The sequence below is a fragment of the Ornithodoros turicata genome, chromosome 1 (assembly GCF_037126465.1).
Source record: "Ornithodoros turicata isolate Travis chromosome 1, ASM3712646v1, whole genome shotgun sequence".
Taxonomy (NCBI): domain Eukaryota; kingdom Metazoa; phylum Arthropoda; class Arachnida; order Ixodida; family Argasidae; genus Ornithodoros; species Ornithodoros turicata.
In genome coordinates this window covers 77,655,715-77,673,631 of record NC_088201.1, presented here as the reverse complement: position 1 = coordinate 77,673,631, position 17,917 = coordinate 77,655,715, and the positions used below count along the sequence as shown (strand labels likewise).

At 45.1% G+C, this 17,917-nt stretch overlaps 1 protein-coding gene across 1 annotated transcript; it reads left to right on the top strand.

Annotated features, from left to right (window-relative positions):
* The first annotated feature begins 1,419 nt into the window (after nucleotides 1-1,419).
* LOC135377264 (adult-specific rigid cuticular protein 15.7-like) lies at nucleotides 1,420-10,181 on the top strand. The gene is made up of 3 exons (XM_064609579.1): nucleotides 1,420-1,431; nucleotides 7,291-7,434; nucleotides 9,891-10,181. The coding sequence occupies exons 1-3, from the start codon at nucleotides 1,420-1,422 to the stop codon at nucleotides 10,179-10,181; spliced, it is 447 nt and encodes a 148-aa protein (XP_064465649.1).
* Nucleotides 10,182-17,917: the final 7,736 nt, after the last annotated feature.

The window sequence follows — 17,917 nt, the reverse complement described above, 5'->3', positions numbered from 1 at the left end:
GCGTAGCACGCTCGCGGCCAGTCAGCTCTTAGGACGATATTCTGTCTCCTGATTGTCCAAAATGGGCAGCGCACACCTTTTCTGTAACATGCTACATTTACGCAAACTGCTACAAGAACCTTGTCCTCAGCAGACCAGGGAATATAACGTTATTATTCTGAACGCTGGTTCGTTTTGAGTGTGCCATGCGGTGAAGTTATCGTCTTAGAGTGCATGCCTTGTAAGCGTTCACGCTGTTAAAACGAAGCTTCACCGCATAGCACGCAGCATCCATTGCAGGTAATGATACTATGCGTACTATCATTCCTGTAGGTGGGGAACCCTGGGGCGTCTTTTTGCGAAAATGGGACAGAACCGCATAAATGTCACAAAAGGGCGCACGCCCACGGCTTCCCAGCTATCGAGAACGACAAAGCTATCATACAATATTATGACTGCCCTTCAGCGTGTAATGTGGTGAAGTTCTGTTTGCAGGGTGCACGCAAAAGGAATAGGAGGGGAAAGGAACAAGAAGAGGGAGGAATGCCTAATGGTGCAGGAAAAGCTTCATCAATCATTATAATATATATATATATATATATATATATATATAGATAGGGGAATAAAGACACCAGAGACTGAAGAGACCTCAGTCTCTGGTGTCTTTTTTCCCCTATCTATATACAACATCCTGGTCGTTCGAGCTTCCATTTTGTAGCGTATATATATATATATATTCTGTGCCGCATGGAACGAAATGTAAACAAGACATACATACGTAATGAGTTCGCAACAAACCCTACAAACCGGTACAAATCCGAGTCACGCAGTACATCTCTGCTCCGAACGGTGAGCACCGGTCCGCCAAACAACAAGTATCCTTTGAAGTTGAAGCCTCAGCTTGGGCGAAATAGGATGGTCACAAGACAAATAGGCTTCGTATACAATGTATTTTTCTGTCCACCAACTATCTTGCATCCATGCCATTTGATCAAACATACATCCCGTTCAATTTCCGCTGTAGACTTTCCAATAATCTCTGCTCTATTAACGCAGCTTGCCTGAGAAAGTCTTCCACAATTCGGAATACAAGAGGAAAGTGAAACAAGACGTAAAAAAAGAGGAAACGCAATCACAACCGAAACGAGAAAACACTCAAACGGGCTTGAACGGAAAGGGAATCTGAACGGGTAGCGTGCACGCGCGAGAGGTGAAAAAAAGAACAAGAAAAAAAAAAAAAGCGTGTTACGCAGTCAAACAATTTCTTTCTCTTCATTCTTTTCTCAGAGCCAATTTACTATGTTCAATCGGTTGTGGCGAGAAGGACAGACACTCGCTATAAAACCAGCGCAGCGTGCTTTTGGACTCGCAGTGCACGCTCTGGTACCGTAGGACTCTACAGGTTCAATTCGTACGTCGAACTCTGAAGCACCCGACAAAATGATTGCCAAGGTGAGTTCATAAAGAGCGAATTGCGAGTAAATTCGCGAGTCTGTCCACGTCCGGAATGAGTACCCGAATATAGGCAAACGTGGGTGGACTGGCGCAAAGTACGTTCCTTGCTGCAGTCAGTGATGTGCAGTAATAGTAATATTTTGTATTATATTACTGTTACTGTAATACTTTTGAGTGTTTGTATTATGTATTATAATACTCATTTTTGAAATGTATTTGTACCTGTATTATAATACACAAAACGAGGTATTTCGTGTATTATAATACTTGTGAAGGCGTAATACTTACCCAGAAGTCGGAAGTTCGACCTGCAAAGTGTCATTGGTGCACTTTATCATAAATTTTTCGTGTCCCACGAACATTTGGACACGAACAAGGCTCCTATTACAGTGTTCCCCTGCCCCAAATTATCCCAAAGCGAGTGACTTCGGGGCCAGAGGTTACTGGAGGTTTCCTCGCATTCCTTCAACTTCAGCATCCGTAAGGATGAGTCATACCAGTGCAAGCCCTTTGTCTTATGAAAGAGTGCGTCCAGTGCAGCTAGTCACCCCTGTAAGCGGTTGTTCGGCCCTGTAAGCAGTATTTCCACAATCGCCAGCACAGGGTGCGGGGCGTTGCAACTAATAGGGAAGGCGTGTAATTTATAGTAATGCTAAGGTCTCAACAGCTTTATGTATCACTGGCGGCTTGTGTGGATAGCTGAAATAACAAAGACCCCCCTCCCCCCATGCAGTAGGATGCGCAGGGAAGAATTTGGGGGGAGCCACAATCTCTTTTACCGCAACCAAGCAAAAACGAAATTATCACTCGATAATTCTGCGCATAAAGTGAGCGATTTTGTCTTGCGAGAAATAGTTTGCTGATAAGTCGATTTAGGCTGCAAGTAAATATACAATTCATTGAGGAAGCATTTCGTATTTCATTGGGTATTATTTCATATTCAGTAGCAACAGGGTATATGGGAACTTCTGCGGCCAATAAAGATTCGAGCGTTTTATTTAATAATACTTGGGAAGAATGAAAAGGGTAGGTTCAAAATAAATGCGTTGCTAGCGAGGCGGTATTGACGATTCCATAAGGCAAAAATTGTAATATTGATGAGATATGAAATGATGAGGTGATGATAGAGACAAAAATTGTTATTGTGGGACAAAACAACATATCTTAATGCAATAAATGCTGTGGAAAGTCCACGGACACCGAAACCGAACAGTCACTACATTAATGAGGCGCGAGCACCTTATGTCAATATAATATGAGTGCACAGGGGCATGCCTGCGATGCTTGGCTCTTCAACTGTCCCGAAATCTCCGCTTTCATAAAAATGTTTCTAGCTGTGGTGCATCAGTAGTACCCGTGATAACCTGCTTGCCGATACCTGTGAAGGGGAAGTTACTTTCGAAGTGGGAGAACGCGGATTGCCATAATAGCTGGCAGCGATCATCAGGAAGCGTTGGCGTGTGTCGCCGCGCAGATCCTCGTAGCGTAGGCGAGGGAGGTGACGCATTTATAGTGTCCTACAAACCGAATCGTCAAGTTGAGCATAGGGACCCCCTGGTGCTTGGTACGCAGGACGAACATCTGCGGGGAAACCTCATGGTATGACAGAAACATAAATAACCTAATAGCAAGACCAGATCCTGGTTACTGTAATCGGGAGTGCTGTGCATAGTTATTTGCAATAATGCTTCTAATTTTTAACTCGATTCAGGCAGGATTTGGAGGTATGGTACTTTCGCCCATACAAAGCTTCCCCGTAGAAAATACGCGCGGAACCGCAAGTCATTCAGAATGAATTCGTTCCCTTTCATGATTTACCAAAAGCAGGAGGCGCAGGACTTTCTATGGAAATTTTCATATATTGTAAACTGTCACAAAAAGGCCTACGTTTCGCTCCCATTTAGGAGCGGTAACCATCACCGGGAGCAATGATTGGCGCAGCTCGTGTCATGGTGTGAAATGCTCTTTTTCGACTGCAGTACAGCGACATACACTCTTGAAACACAGGTGGTGCCGTATAGCACGCTCCTAGCCAACCATAATCAGGAATGAAGTCGTTCTGTATACCGATCTGTTGAAAACCTGAGATGTACGCCTTTTTGTGACAATTAACGTAACTGCATAAGTGTCACAAAAAAGGTACAGTTCCCGTTTTCGACAAGTCGGGGAGGAGAACGAAGTCATTCGAGATGATGGTTGGTTGCTATGCTGTGCAGTTTTCAGAGTAAAGCACGACTACTCAACGGTACATGCATTTGATATATACCAAATGCAAAGTGCGATTACACGCCACAAAAGATTTCGTCCTTTCTTCTTTTCGCTGCAGTACTCTTAACTTGTGCAAGTATGGCTGCACGCCCCTGTAGTGCGGGTCCGCGGATATTCCCACGGATGTGGGTGCGAGTAGCGCCACCAAAACTCGTGCGGGTGCGGATTGCGAGACTGTGCCCGCGGTGCGGGTGTGGGTCGAGAATTACATATCCGCGCAGACCTCTATGAATAAACCACTTCCGAAACGTTCTGTATGACATAAACCGACGCATTGGGGAGCATAAGTAACAGGGTACGAGTCATGGTGTGCGAGCTAGGAACGCTAGCGACCCTCATTCTAAGGCGGCCATGCAAGACGTGGCCTCGTCTTTCTTTTGAAACGTGCGATCCATAGCGTGCCCTGCATCCGTACAGCATGAATGGCACGAATAAGGGCGCGAAATGTAGTCGAATATTTCGGTAACGAGTACTCGCTTGGCTGCGCGATCCTCGCTCTGTACTGCAGGTAACCCAGTATGCCTGTCCTTCACCTCAATCTCAAGTGGTCAGTCGTAATCGTGTATGATTTCGTGTCGTAAAATCATTCGTGGGAAACGACCTAAAGAAGGTTCACATGTGGACGCTTTTATCCTAAACCGGTGTGGTTGGTGTGGCATTAGTGCTGAGATGGGGAAAATCGAGAAAGGGTTCGAGCTGACATGGAAGGGGAGCGAAACCTATAGAAACATTCGTCGTTGCACTTCAATCTATGCGCTAAGAAAGAATCACGTAAATTAAAAAAGAAACGCTTTAGAGGTTCGTGGTAACCATTACATTTTCGTTTTGCGGAATGTACTAAAGGCACACCGTGCCGCCGTGATCTGGTTATGAAGATTAGGGTTATATTCCACTGCGAGTTACTTGTAGATGCCACATGCAAACTTTCGTGCAATAGGACCAGGTACTTGACCCGACACAGAAGAATCAATGGTAGGTTCACATTTACTTTCGGTTTCGAGCACCAAATTCTGCTGGGCGTTGCAGTATACAGAAAACTTTAGGCTAGCTTGAATGTAAATGTTCGCACTGGTCGCTTCAGCGCTCGGAAATATCACGCCGACACTCCCTCTTTCCACACGCAACGCGCACTGACACACTATGCGCTGCTCTGCGCGAAAACTACCAGCAGAATTCGCCAAGTATTTGACATCCCTCGCGGAACAAGGCGTGTACGAGCAAGCTCCATCCTGCCAGAAAGTTGCTGGCGTCCGGATTCGAACCTAAAAGCTCGGGTTCAATCAGGAAACACGGTGCGAAAAACAAACCGTTGAATACCACATTAGAGGCATCTCGCATAGAAACACCTTCTGTTCCTTTAAACTGTACGCTAACAAGGTACTGTGACCCCATTAGCATTAGACAACTCGTGACGGTCAGTAGAAGTGTTTTCCGCAAGCGCGTGAAGTGAACCCTCTGCGCTGGTCTGTTCCGGTCTATATAACGAATCAGGCGAAACGAAATAAATATTTCGTGCAGCCACACACGGTTGGTCGCCGCCATTTGAAAGCAGGTGAAATCGAGTGGAACGAGCGTTTATCGTCGCCTTTAGCCAAGCCGAGACGGAAGTAAAACTCGGCTGACAGTGATTGCCTATTTTATGTCGGTATGTTCGTTTTTGGAAAACTATCCTGATAGGAGCTATTAGGACAAGATACGCCCTACATCCTCTAAACAAGCTGTGAAGAAGATAAAAAGCGAAGGGGTTGGTAATTTGTGTCAATTCATACGGCGCCCCCACACAGGAAGTGTGTGCATTGTTCGCTTTATTCGGCGTTTGCCTTGCCGAAAGTTGCGTAGCTATTGGAGGAAAGGGAGGAAGAAAGTTGATGGTTGTTGACTATTCCACCTTGAGCAACCATCTCTTTTCTTCGAATATTGTAACAGCACGCAAGCTAGTCGATGTAACGTGGGCAACGTCACGATCCTCGTGAGTTTGATGGGTTCCGGAATACGGATGACATGAACGATTTTCAGGATTTCAGGACGATTTTCACCCGTTAAATGGAAGTTCCTCTTGTCACATGCTCACAGTCAACACACTGATAGTTAATAATACTTATAATAATAACAACTAATGATTCAGAATGGTAACAGACATTTTGTCGATGTGAAAGTGTTGGGAGACAGGCCTGCTATACATTGATAGATTGCACAAAGTTCACAAATAATTTTAGTTACGATCACAAAGGAGGATACTTAACGTTAAGATTTTTCTGTCTCCTTTCCTTAGCCTTTCTAGCCTGCTCTAACACTTATTAAGGTACGTTCACCACGTGTTCCACGGGTGATGCTGACAGAGCTTCATATTTTTGACGTACGATGTGTGCACATGTACCTTTTCTTCGCGGAAGACATTAGACACAGTGTACGCATTTTTCTCGGAGTGCTTCAGAGGGTTATCATAGCAGTCCCACACTTGATACTGGTTTTTGTGCTAATTTCGCACATAATATACATGGTCTTTAGCGGCTGCGCCATAAAACGACTAATCTAATATATCCATAGTATACATGGTGCTTGTTGACTGCTATGAGAGCAGCATAGGTGTCGTTTTGGCCGTACGATTATACGGTCAGGCCGATATTCTGTCTTAACGAAAATGTAACTGGTGCATTTCACGCCAACTGATCCAGCAATACTGCTCGACCATCGTCGATTGTCACGAAAAAAATCAGAGGTCATTGTAGTGGTAAACATATACCAAATCTCAAATATCAGCCTCAAGTACCGTCGCGTTCGGACGCTAGAGGGCCCTGAAATTTGTGCTCCGAGCAAAAAGCATACCCCACTACGGAAGCGTGTCGTGAGCGTTCTTTTAAACGCGTTTTCTAGAAGGACCATGCCATCTACTGACCGAGTCTCAATAGTCTGCCGCAAAATTTTGGATTTGGAGAATTATCAGAAATACCTCAAAATTTGCCCAACTTTGACATTTTGTATAAAAATAACTACACCCTCTAACAAAACCATATTTCGCAACTGCAAAGAACTACCTTCTAATAAAAAATTATGATATGTTTTCTCAACGATTTTGGTGTAGTAAAAAAATCGTAAAATCATGGAAATCCTTGAAAAGTGCATGTTTAAGTGAGAAAATTTTCAACGCTGATAACAAGCTAGAGGGACGTGCTTCACATAGAACTGCAGAAGTACACTTCAATTATGCGTGGAGAAAAAATTAGAAAAGCACTTTTTGTTAAACACAAGAAATTACTTTTTTTTTTTCGGCGGTATACTTGCAACGTATATAGGCTCCGCAGCACGGCCGGACAGTATGATATCATCTTGCTCCTGTTCACCTCGAAAAAACATATTAAACGTATAAAACTGAAATTATTGCAGCAGAAACGCTGGAAGGTGTTCTCTAAGCTAATTAAGTCAATATTAAAAACTGATTTGCGTATTGACTTTTTCGACCATCTTCATGTCGGGACCGCAGAGGAATATCCAGGAAGATCCCCGATTGCACTGTATTGTGCTGATATGCTTTGATCTGCAGTTTGAAGTTGCCTCTGCTATCTTTTTCTTCTTCACTACCCATCTCAGGTACTTGTAGCCGTGCTAGTAGTGGCTACAGCAACCGTCTGTTACGCTGGTGGTCACGGAGGTTATGGTGGTGGCTACGGTGGTGGCTACGGCGGCGGCTATGGAGGCCATGGCGGGCACAGCACGGTGCACCGGAAACAAGACGTGAGTATTAAATTGCTTCTGTAAGATTGCAGCAAACGAGAGTACAGCTATTCATAATGGAGTGTGGAGAACGAGAAACGCAACGGAGAAATAGACCGACGCAACAAGCACTCGAGACGCGAGTGCCTGTTGCGTCGGTGTACTTCTGTGTTGCGTTCCACGTTCTATTATGAATACGTGTTACCTTCGTGCCGCTACTATTGCATTACGAGAGTACAGCGTGTGGGAACGGACAGAGTTGCAAACACGGAAAGTGCGTTTCCAAAGGTGCCTTGAAGTGCAACTACAGACTAGATCTCGCGATACCGAATTTATGTCATTCCGTTCTAATGTGCTTACACTCTGTATTCTCCCAAAACGTTGTTTCTCCGCGTGACGTTATTGGGTGCCCAATTTACAAATGCGTCTGGCAACATTACACCTCCATAGTCGATTTCTGTATTCCCGCCCCAACTGCTGGTAGTGTTCGAACGCGGGGCAGGAAGTTGAGATGTGTGCTGTTGCTAGAAGACAAACCACAGTGCTCCCGGTGACGTCACCTACTCTTGGAGAATCCGAAACTACTAAGTTTTTCGGAAGCGCAGGATGTTCATTGACGGTAGTTGTATTTTGCGTCTTAAGTGTCTCAGCGATAGGAAGTAGACTAAATATCATTCTTGTAGTGGCGATTTAATACCAGCTTTTATTAAAACGCAATGGACCTTAATCGAGAGCCGTTCGTAGAACATGCTCGTCGTAGAGGCGACATTATTGAATTTATGACGACACCATTCGCGAACGACAGTCAATCCAATACTGAACACGGTGTTCCGGTCACGAATTGCCGATGAAGTTGCCGATATGCTGCGTTGAATGACCGTTCAAGCTGAAGATACGTTACCGCACAAGTCAGTAATTGTGTCTAATTGCTCTCCGCTTTCCGTGCGCAGCAGCACGCTTGGCCCGTCCATCATTCCCTTGTCTTTGCTCATAGGCGCGCAACGAAGCATGACGTCGCCACCGCTCCCCGGGAGTCTCTTCTTGCTGGTTTCTTTCGCTATGCCTAGGCATGTTTTTTACTGCTCGATCTTCTGTTTTTCAGTGAAAGGCCGTTTCCTTCGTCGTCTCATGTCCCTCTTTTGTGGTAGGACGCACCAGATATAATCGCTGTTATATTATGTCAGAGATTCCTATACCCAGCCACGGGACCTCTGTCGCGATATGTGCCTGTATAGTGAAGCCGCCCTCAGGTTCGCAGGCTCAAGCTCAACCACGCGCAGATGCTTCGCGCGTAGCGTATAGGCGGTCCTAGTGCTCTACCTGTGGCGTAACTTATCGCCCCTCAGCGCCACCACTGAGTTTTCGCTCATATCCCGCAGAAAAACGAACGGGTACCACTGAAATGCACTCTTAAAAAAGGGTGTACTTTAACTCCTTTTTTCGCCACATATATAGCACCCTTTTGGAGAGTACAATTACTCCTAAAACGGTGTCTCCTCACTCTCTCAAGGGAGTAGCATAACACCTTTCTCCCTACTGGAGAGTAGTATTACTCTCTGGCAGGCAGAAGGTGTTATGCTACTCCCCTGAGGGAGTGAGGAGACACCCTTTTGAGAGTAATTGTACTCTCCAAAAGGGTGTTATATATGTGGCACCCTTTTTTAAGAGTGTGCTATCATATTAAACCGAAATTCTATATCATTCCTATATTCATACATCTCGTTATTATTATTTGAGCTGGGTTCCCTTACAGCCGTAGGTAATGCAGCTAACGTGACTAATGCTACACTGCGTCTTAATTTTGAGACGTTGCGCGCATGTGTAAAATCCACTGAAAGGACATAATTCAGAAAGGAAGCTATAAGATGTATTCTAGGCGCACCTATAACTTGATAGAACCCTTCCACTATTCCCCGGCCATATTAATCACAGTTACAATCGTATTTGATCGCATCATACAATATCAATCGTATTTATACTGGTGATGTATTAAATTTCACGGATGTCGCGATGACGACATAATCACAAAAAGTTGTACTCGCGAATAGAGTGACACTGACCTGACAGAACCACGCCAGGGATCAAATGACCTCGCAAATCGTGAAATCGAGTACTTGAGAATATGTTTACAAACGAACAATTCGAAGATTCGCGAAAAATATTCCACGCCATCAAAATACCTGAAGTTCCTCGTTCTGTTTGATTCACAAAAAGTTTGTTTCAGTTTCAGTTTCTTTTTTTTCTTTTTTTTTTTGACGCAGAAAACGCATTCCAGGGTGTAGCATCCTTCGTCATTATCTGCAGTTGCCCAGTATAATACTACGTCGATTGAAGTCATGATCTCAATACTAGGCCGTGCGTTCGCAAACCACGGTATTATCGTCCATCTGTGTTTCTAGATTACACTTTTTTTTCTAACTGTATACTTACCAGCTCTCCAACATTTATGCAGTTTTAACTTAGTAACTTCACTGCAGGACCACGGCAATTACAAGTTCGGCTACCACGTCCAGGACGGTCACGGTGCCACCCACGGCCGACAAGAGCACGGTTCAGCCTACGGACCTGTGTATGGATCCTACTATTTGGGTGACATCGACGGACGTCACCGTGTCGTCCAATACGTCGCTGACAAGTGGGGTTTCCGGGCCATCGTGAAGACCAACGAACCTGGCACCAAGACCAGCCTTCCAGCGGCAGCTCCGTACATCTCCGCCAACGGCAAGAGCGTTCCTGCCTATGGGCACGGAGGAGGATACCACGGCTGAAGCTCCAAGGAAAGGATATAGCGCTTAGTTGACAAAATATTTGGTGAGTAAGGCCACGTCAAGCAAGTTCAAAGATGTAATCCAACGATACTCATAGCTGTTGTCGAAGCCTTCGCAGACAAATCGGCTCTCTGGCGCTACTGAACGACCCGTTAGTGAGGTATAGTCTGAAATCAGAAATTCACTGCATAGCACGCATTGGCCGAATGATGTTATTATTGCCTTTCACTTGAGAGGAGAGCCAGGCGTACGCCTCATTGTGGAAGTTCACATGTACCCAAATCGCAACACACACACAAAGAGGTACGCTTCCTATTTTCAAGAAATGACGTATGAGACCGATATGATTCCGAATGACGGTTAGGGCCCAGCGTGTCAGAGTGTTTAGCACAAACTAAGAGAGAGATTTTTTGCATATGAACTGTAAAACTAGGATGTTCGTCTTACGTATGCAGATTTAACTGTAAACATAGCTGTACATAGTTTTTGTAACCCATTGCTAACGTCAATGCGCAGGTATCACGCTTACCGAAACCAATCGCAGCAAATGTGTGATACACAGTCTCATACGTCGGCCTGGTGCGATTTGCGATTCCCTCTCGCGGGGCATAGTCACTGGTTACTATCATGGTGATAGTTAGTAACCAGACCTTATCTCATTCAGATTGGTACAGCTATAAATATAACAAGTGGTTGTTTCTTTATATCTCTCTCTCTTTCTTCTTCTTCTTTTATTCTTGCTTGATGCATCTCCAGTGAACACCGCTTAGTCTTTGGGCTTGTTCCTTCCAGTGTTCCAGGGAACGGCCGTTCTGCAGACCAGTTGCTCTCCCAGCTTTTCTGTCTTGTCGCTGCAGAGGTCCGTCTTGCTAATGCCAACGCTCACTACGTCAGCCCTCCAAAGGAACTGTGTTCTTACCGCATGGTGCAACACCCTTTTGTGAGAAGCTGCTATGTTTATTGAATACTGCCGCAACCTCTTCGTGCCACCTCCGCCATGCTGCTGCCTGTGACTTGTCCAGCAGTGTCGCTCCCCTTTGTTATGTTGCCTGTTGTGACTACATGTCATTTAGTACTATGTATATATGTAAATGCTGCAAGATCTGTGTTGTTCGCTATGCTAAAGATATGTGACGTGTACTGTATTTTGCACTTTCGAATAGATTGTAAATAAATGCTAGATATATTGAAAGTCTAGTATACCCAATTTATTAATAGCGATAACTTAGTTTATTTCTCTCATCGCGGTATACATCTGCATCTCCGGACCAACTGATACACATAGTCTTTTTATTTATTTATTTATTTTTTTCAGTAAAGAGTGTGCGATACGTTCACGTGCATGGAACGTGTATACAGTTCGCCGTGAATAAAGTCACAATTCGAAAGGTCAAAACTGACGAAGAGCTGCGCAGAAATGGATCGAGCAACCTCAAAGCACAATGCCTCATAAGAATACCCAGAAGAACAGTCTCTGTTCGAAATATCGGCGGCTTCTGTCCTGAGGCAACTCCCTTCCTACATCTCGACCGGTTCGCTGGATTTCTACCCATCTACCTAATACCTCATAACAGAATTTTAACTGATATATGGTGTCAGCCGTGCGTTTGTTGCTGTTCTGCAGATTGTGACTGCGCCTAAGCCATGAGTTGTGGCGTCAAGAGTGAAAATGTGGAGATGTCACAGTAGAAGACGAAACATGACTCATCATTTAGCTCTGTTTATACCTACACTCAGGGTCTCCTTTTTATTGATGAAGTGCGCCTTGTCAGGGCTAAAGCCTCCAGATAGTTGACGAAGTCAATAAAATGGGAGTGGGCACAACCATCAATTAACGTTGATCTACAATAAGCTCAAGCACATCAACCTTTTAACTACGTCTGACAATCAAAGCAATACAATCTGAGCTTCCGGCAACTATCAAACGATATCCACGGAGCGTATCGTTCCCCAGGATAGGTGGTAGAACGTGGAAGGTAGAACGTGGTGCTCAGAGGCGCCGCTTTTTTTCAGGGAGGGGAAAGATATCGGACCGGGGCACCACTGCAGGGTCCCACATTAGTTAGGACAGGTCGTGTGCTGCTAGCAGGAGACGAACGAAAAAAAAAAGTAGAAGAAACACGGCTGGAACCTTCAGAGATGTGCAGCCTCGACCACGTCGGCACGGCTTTGGCAAAGCAAAAAAAGAAAAAGAAAAGAAAGGTCTGAGCAGGGGGGGGGGGGGGGGGGCAAGCCTCCCTACATACATATGCTCGTTTGCTGCATATGCTCCTTTGGTGCATAGTTTAGCGCATACAGTTCTGAAGCGCATCTCAGGAGCACTCTTGAAGAAAATTGATTCGAGTGCAAATAATGGGTTTTAATTGTTGCTTGGCGGGAAATGTTCACAGTAGTGTTGAGACACACACACAAACATCGCATTATGATGAGGTGGGCGATTCGCCACCGCTGCGGCGGTGTGTTGTGTTGTGCCGAAGGTGTAGATGCGGCCTTTCAAAACCCTAAGGCGCGTATCGACATCCAGTACCACACATTATGTGCCCCCCCCGACCCCCATTCCCACCACACACACACACAAAAAAGAGGGTGGTTTGACTTTGCTTGGTAAAAGTTGTCTTGGACCAGGACTCCTGGTATGAGGTGAGCGTGACATGAGTTGAGTGTGGTATGAGTTGTCTTGGTGTGAGTTGAGCGCGGTATGAGTTGTCTTGATGTGAGTTGAGTGTGGTGTGAGTTGTCCTAGTATGAGTTGTCTTGGTATGAGATGGGAGGCCGCCGAGAGGGGGAGGGGGAAGAAAAGTCTATTTGCTCTGCGTCTAATATTTGTCTCCTTCCGGAAAGTTACATTATTGTTAGCGTAGAATAGGATTGCGCCATCCAAATTGGTAACGGAACTTTCGGTGCCAATTTGAAGTGTAGCAGAACCGCTACCCAGAAGAGCAGCTAATGCAGCAGCAGCATTGCTAGTAACGCGGTTACGCAGAGCGGTGCTTCATGCTACTAGCACTGCGCGATGTCCAGATGTTGTCTGCTGTCGCACTTTCCTACTGCGAGAAATGGAGGATTCCAAGTCGAAAGCCTTGGGGACATCTCAGAAAAGAAAACTGTTACGTCGTTTCCAGTCGTGGTGAAATTGCTTGTTGTGTCCGTCGTAGTAGTCATACAGAGTGTTCACGGTGGTGTTCCTTCGCTTAGCTGTCCGGCTTTCAGTCACGTGTTAATCCACCTACTTCAGTGGCGGATCCAGGGGGGCACCGATAAGTTGCGGGGGTTTAACAACAGGAACACGAGAGGGGATAAAAGGCAGGCGCACCTGTCCTTCACCCTCCGCAAGTTATCGGTATGCAGTACAAACAGGCCCGGCTTTCAATCCTGGGGGGAGGCAGTTGGGTTCTCGTCCCCAACATTAGGTTAAACATTAGAATTCATCCGGTCCCCTTCACCACTGCGTGCTTCGAGACAGAACCCCCCTCCTCCCCCAATACACACGCAAGTGAGGGTCTGTGCCATCCCTGGCCTGGTTCACACGCGATGCTGGTGACGGAAGGAGGCGTCGCTATTCTTTCTCCTCTAAATGACTGGTACACAGCGCTCGCGGTGTACTCAAGGTATATATAAACAGGTAGCGAAATTCCCATAGGGCCCTGCGTCTTCAGATGGCGCCATGATAGAGACTGTCAGCGCCATCCATCCGTTGCGCGGACTACTACCTTTGTAAATAAATGACGTCACATATGACGTCAGCAGCATGAATAATAAGTAGTGCATAATTAGCCATGGCACGTTTGCATTCGCGTACTTCGTTTGCGTTGTATACCCTTCCCCTTTCCCTTACCGAACCATACTAGTCACCCAGGACAGCAATACCAGACGAGAACAGAGAAGAATAAATCACATCAGGTTTAAAGACACATATCAGTTCGAAATACACCGAGTTATCACAGGTTTTGACGAAGGGTGCGTGACAACCACAAATAAACAGGAAGTTTCATGTCCATGCGAAACCTAACCAAAACGTACACGTAGTGATTAGCTGTTTGTATTTCTTCAACGAGGGGTCATAATGGGTCCGTTGCAAAAAACATTACGTCGTTGGTGCACAGCTGATTCGCTAACACTCACGCTATCATGGCCGGTCTTGCCATGACGAAACTTTTTCTTTTCTCGGGGCCAGCAACACAGGATGCATAGCACTCATTTGTTCACACGTGTTAATCTTGGGCTACAGCTTCGAAATGTGAATGTCGCTTCCTGTTTAATCCAAAAAGTGCAGGAACTCCGCATTACAATGCACGGGCACACGGCACGGATACAAGAATGCACGGACAAACGAGCGTACTGCTACACATGCGCAGTGGAGCAGGATACGGAAACGTACTCAGGTGGTAGATGATTTCGTATATGTGTACTAGTGGAGCAACAGATAGCTTTTGCTATACTTGAATTATAAATAAACTATTAGTTTATACAAGACCCATGCGCGCGTCGTAAATATTTTTTGTTTACGACCAGTACTGTTCTACCAACACCCAGGATCGCTCGAGTCACGGAGATGACAGTGTTGCCGCGTCAGATTCGTTTTTTTCTCTCCCCTTCGCTACCTGGCTAAATTTACCTTGGTGTGCTTGTCATTCCCCACGCTAAAGGCCAGCTACATCACCACCACGAAGCGTTGCGTACCAATCGCCTTGAGAAGGAGAGCGAATACCGAAGAGTCTCTTGGCGGCCTTTCATTATCTTCCGTGACCTGGGTGTGTGAACAAGGCGTAAATAAATGTGACTGAACATAAAATGTTGCGCCCTGGACTACACGTAAACGTTTCAGGACGCATGTATTAGGCAGTTCGTTCTTTGCCTCACTCGACCAGTTATGCTGTCCTCCAATTACAATCATAATTCCTAGAATGCGAACACTTTGGTGCTCACAGTGACTCCAACAGACAGTATAACAGAGCTTACCCGCTAGTTTCTGAAAATCACGAAGTGACAATGACGTATCCGCCGTCACGTTGTTCGCGTTAGTGATAGCGGAACTGCGATTTGATTTGTTTGTTTGCGTGCATATACCGGGTGTTTCAGTTAAATCCCCGGGCTAAATAATTCGCGAACGGGTGCACCAATCCACGAACTTTCTTTTTTACAAGTATCTGTCCGATACCACCTACAAGCTGCACACCGTGTGAATGAGTGGGAGGCGCTCATTATTAAAATAAAAATGCAAATGAGTTTCGTCAAAAAGCGTATCTTCTAACGCAGGGCGCTGTCGGCATTAAAATGGGTACTACCCCTTTTGGGACCTTCAGTGGACACCTTTTAGAGAAAAATCTGCCACCGAAGCGAGTCATTTGTTGCAGTAATTAATTGGTTTCGGTTTACGTATTTTTGTCGCGGCTGGTCGCGGCGAAGCGCAAAAGGGCGTATTTCATTGGTGTAATTCATTAATGTAAGGACGTAATTTATTGATGGATAAGGGAGTGAAAGAGCGTCCTTTTGCGCTGCGCCGCGACCAGCCGCGACAAAAATACGTAAACCGAAACCAATCAATTACTGCAACAAATGACCCGCTTCGGTGGCAGATTTTTCTCTAAAAGGTGTCCATTGAAGGTATCAAAAGGGGTAGTACCCATTTTAATGCCGACAGCGCCCTGCTTCAGAAGTTACGCTTTTTTACGAAACTCATTTGCATTTTTATTTTAATAATGAGCGCCTCCCACTCATTCACACGGTGTGCAGCTTGTAGGTGGTATAGGACAGATGCTTGTAAAAAAGAAAGTTCGTGGATTGGTGCACCCGTTCGCGAATTATTTTGCCCGGGGATTTAACTGAAACACCCGGTACAGTGAACCCTAGTTAATATGACTACTTTCCATGGATTTTGGTCATAAAGTGAATTGTCATATTCATGAGAAACGCACCCTCCGCGGACTGGACAGACCACTACGCACAACAAAAGCCTACATAATTATTATTTATTATATTATTTTATAATTATTATATAATTATTATATTATTAATTATTATATTATATCATAATTATTATATTATTTTATTTATTTTCTGAAAAATATGTTAACAATGTCTGTTTCGAACAATTTTCAGTAATTAATTTTTCTAAATGGACAATAGTACCATCAATTGCGGACACGTTATCAATGTCCTTTCGTTGCTCAAAAAAGTAACGAGGCAACCTGCAGACAGTGTTGGGTAGTGTTACTTTTAACTTGTAACTGTAACTAGTTACTTTTGGGGGTAACTAGCTACATTTCCAGAAAAGTAGCTTTTAACTGGTTACTAGTTACTATTTCTGTGAACGTAACTGGAAAATGTAACTAGTTACTCGAATAAATGTCGTTTCATTTTTTTGTTTACCCTACCGTACCCTTCTTCCCCCTAACAGTGCCTTCCTTCCTGCTGTCCGTAATCGTAATCCTCCTCTGGACAAGGGAAGGATTATGCACAAGGGGAAGCTTTCCGGTCAGCTGACTTGCGCACCGACCAGTGCAATAGCTAATCCTGCCCTGGTTGCTGCTATCATTGCTATGAAGCTTCCGTGGGCGCTGTATGAAGCAACCTACTTTTTATCATGGAAGCACGAAAATAATTTAACTGTAAAGTACATGATATGGAATAACACGTTCTCGGCAAACAGGACATCTACTTCGACCTGAAAAAGCATCTTGAGGCGAGTTCCTTATCCTTGTGTATGACTATCTCTACACGCTACGAAACGCGTGCGTGTCACCGTGCTGTTCTTTTTCACCACGATGCGCCAGGTCGCGTACACATGTCATATTTTTCCCTGTGGGAGAGCCACATATTGACTTATACAGCTTTTGGTTAAGTGCAATACTACTTTTATCGCACTTAAGTAAATGTAAATAAATGTATGTTTTTAACAATTGTATCACCCTCTCATGGTCATTTTTATGAAAAGTAAGTGTAATGTAACTAAGTTACTTTCTCACAGTCACTGTAACTAGTTAGTTAATCAAGAAAGCGACTATGACTAACTCAGTTACTTTTTAGAAGTAACTTACCCAAGGCTGCCTACACGGCTTCGCTTGCGCTTGCCTCGAGTAACGCCGCTCTTCATTCCGCCTGCCAAATCAGTCCTCTTCCGCTTCGTTCGGGCCATCTTTACGTGACGACAGCAGCACAGTGTGACCTGTTTCTGTGGCCACCACCTTTTTAAGCACTTTGATGCTTGGAAAAGCGATGTGAGTATGATCCCGGGGTAAACAATTTCAGGGGTTGAACCTTGAACCTCCATGATAGGCAAGCCTGAGCGATGGGCAAGCCTATCATGAAATTTATCCACCAGGTAGCTTGCATTTACGCCATTCTGTCAACAACCTTGAACCTCAAACCCTGACGCCCTACTCGAACCCGTGTCACTCACCCTCTGCTTGGGAACATCCAAATTAGGGAGATTTCAAAAGCGGGGGGGGGGGGGTTGGAAAAAGTCGATGTTGGGAGGTTTTTATTTGCGCATGTAACAGGAGCACACCTGACCCCAGTAGGCACATCGGCACCCAGTAGGCACATTACATCCGGCACAAGTTTTGCAACAACAGACTTTGCCCTCTCCAAGAAACTATCTGGGTGTCAAGCTATGACAATGCTATGACACTTTCTCCAAAGTGAAGACACAAAACTATGTCTCTGTTCTCTTCGCGATGCTGCACTGCCCTCACATTCAACATTACTCGTTCAGCACTACCTCAGTAATGTGTCTG

Coding starts and splice junctions, on each gene's coding strand:
- LOC135377264 (XM_064609579.1), top strand. Junction 7,435..9,890: donor CGGTGCACCGGAAACAAGAC/GTGAGTATTAAA, acceptor ACTTCACTGCAG/GACCACGGCAATTACAAGTT.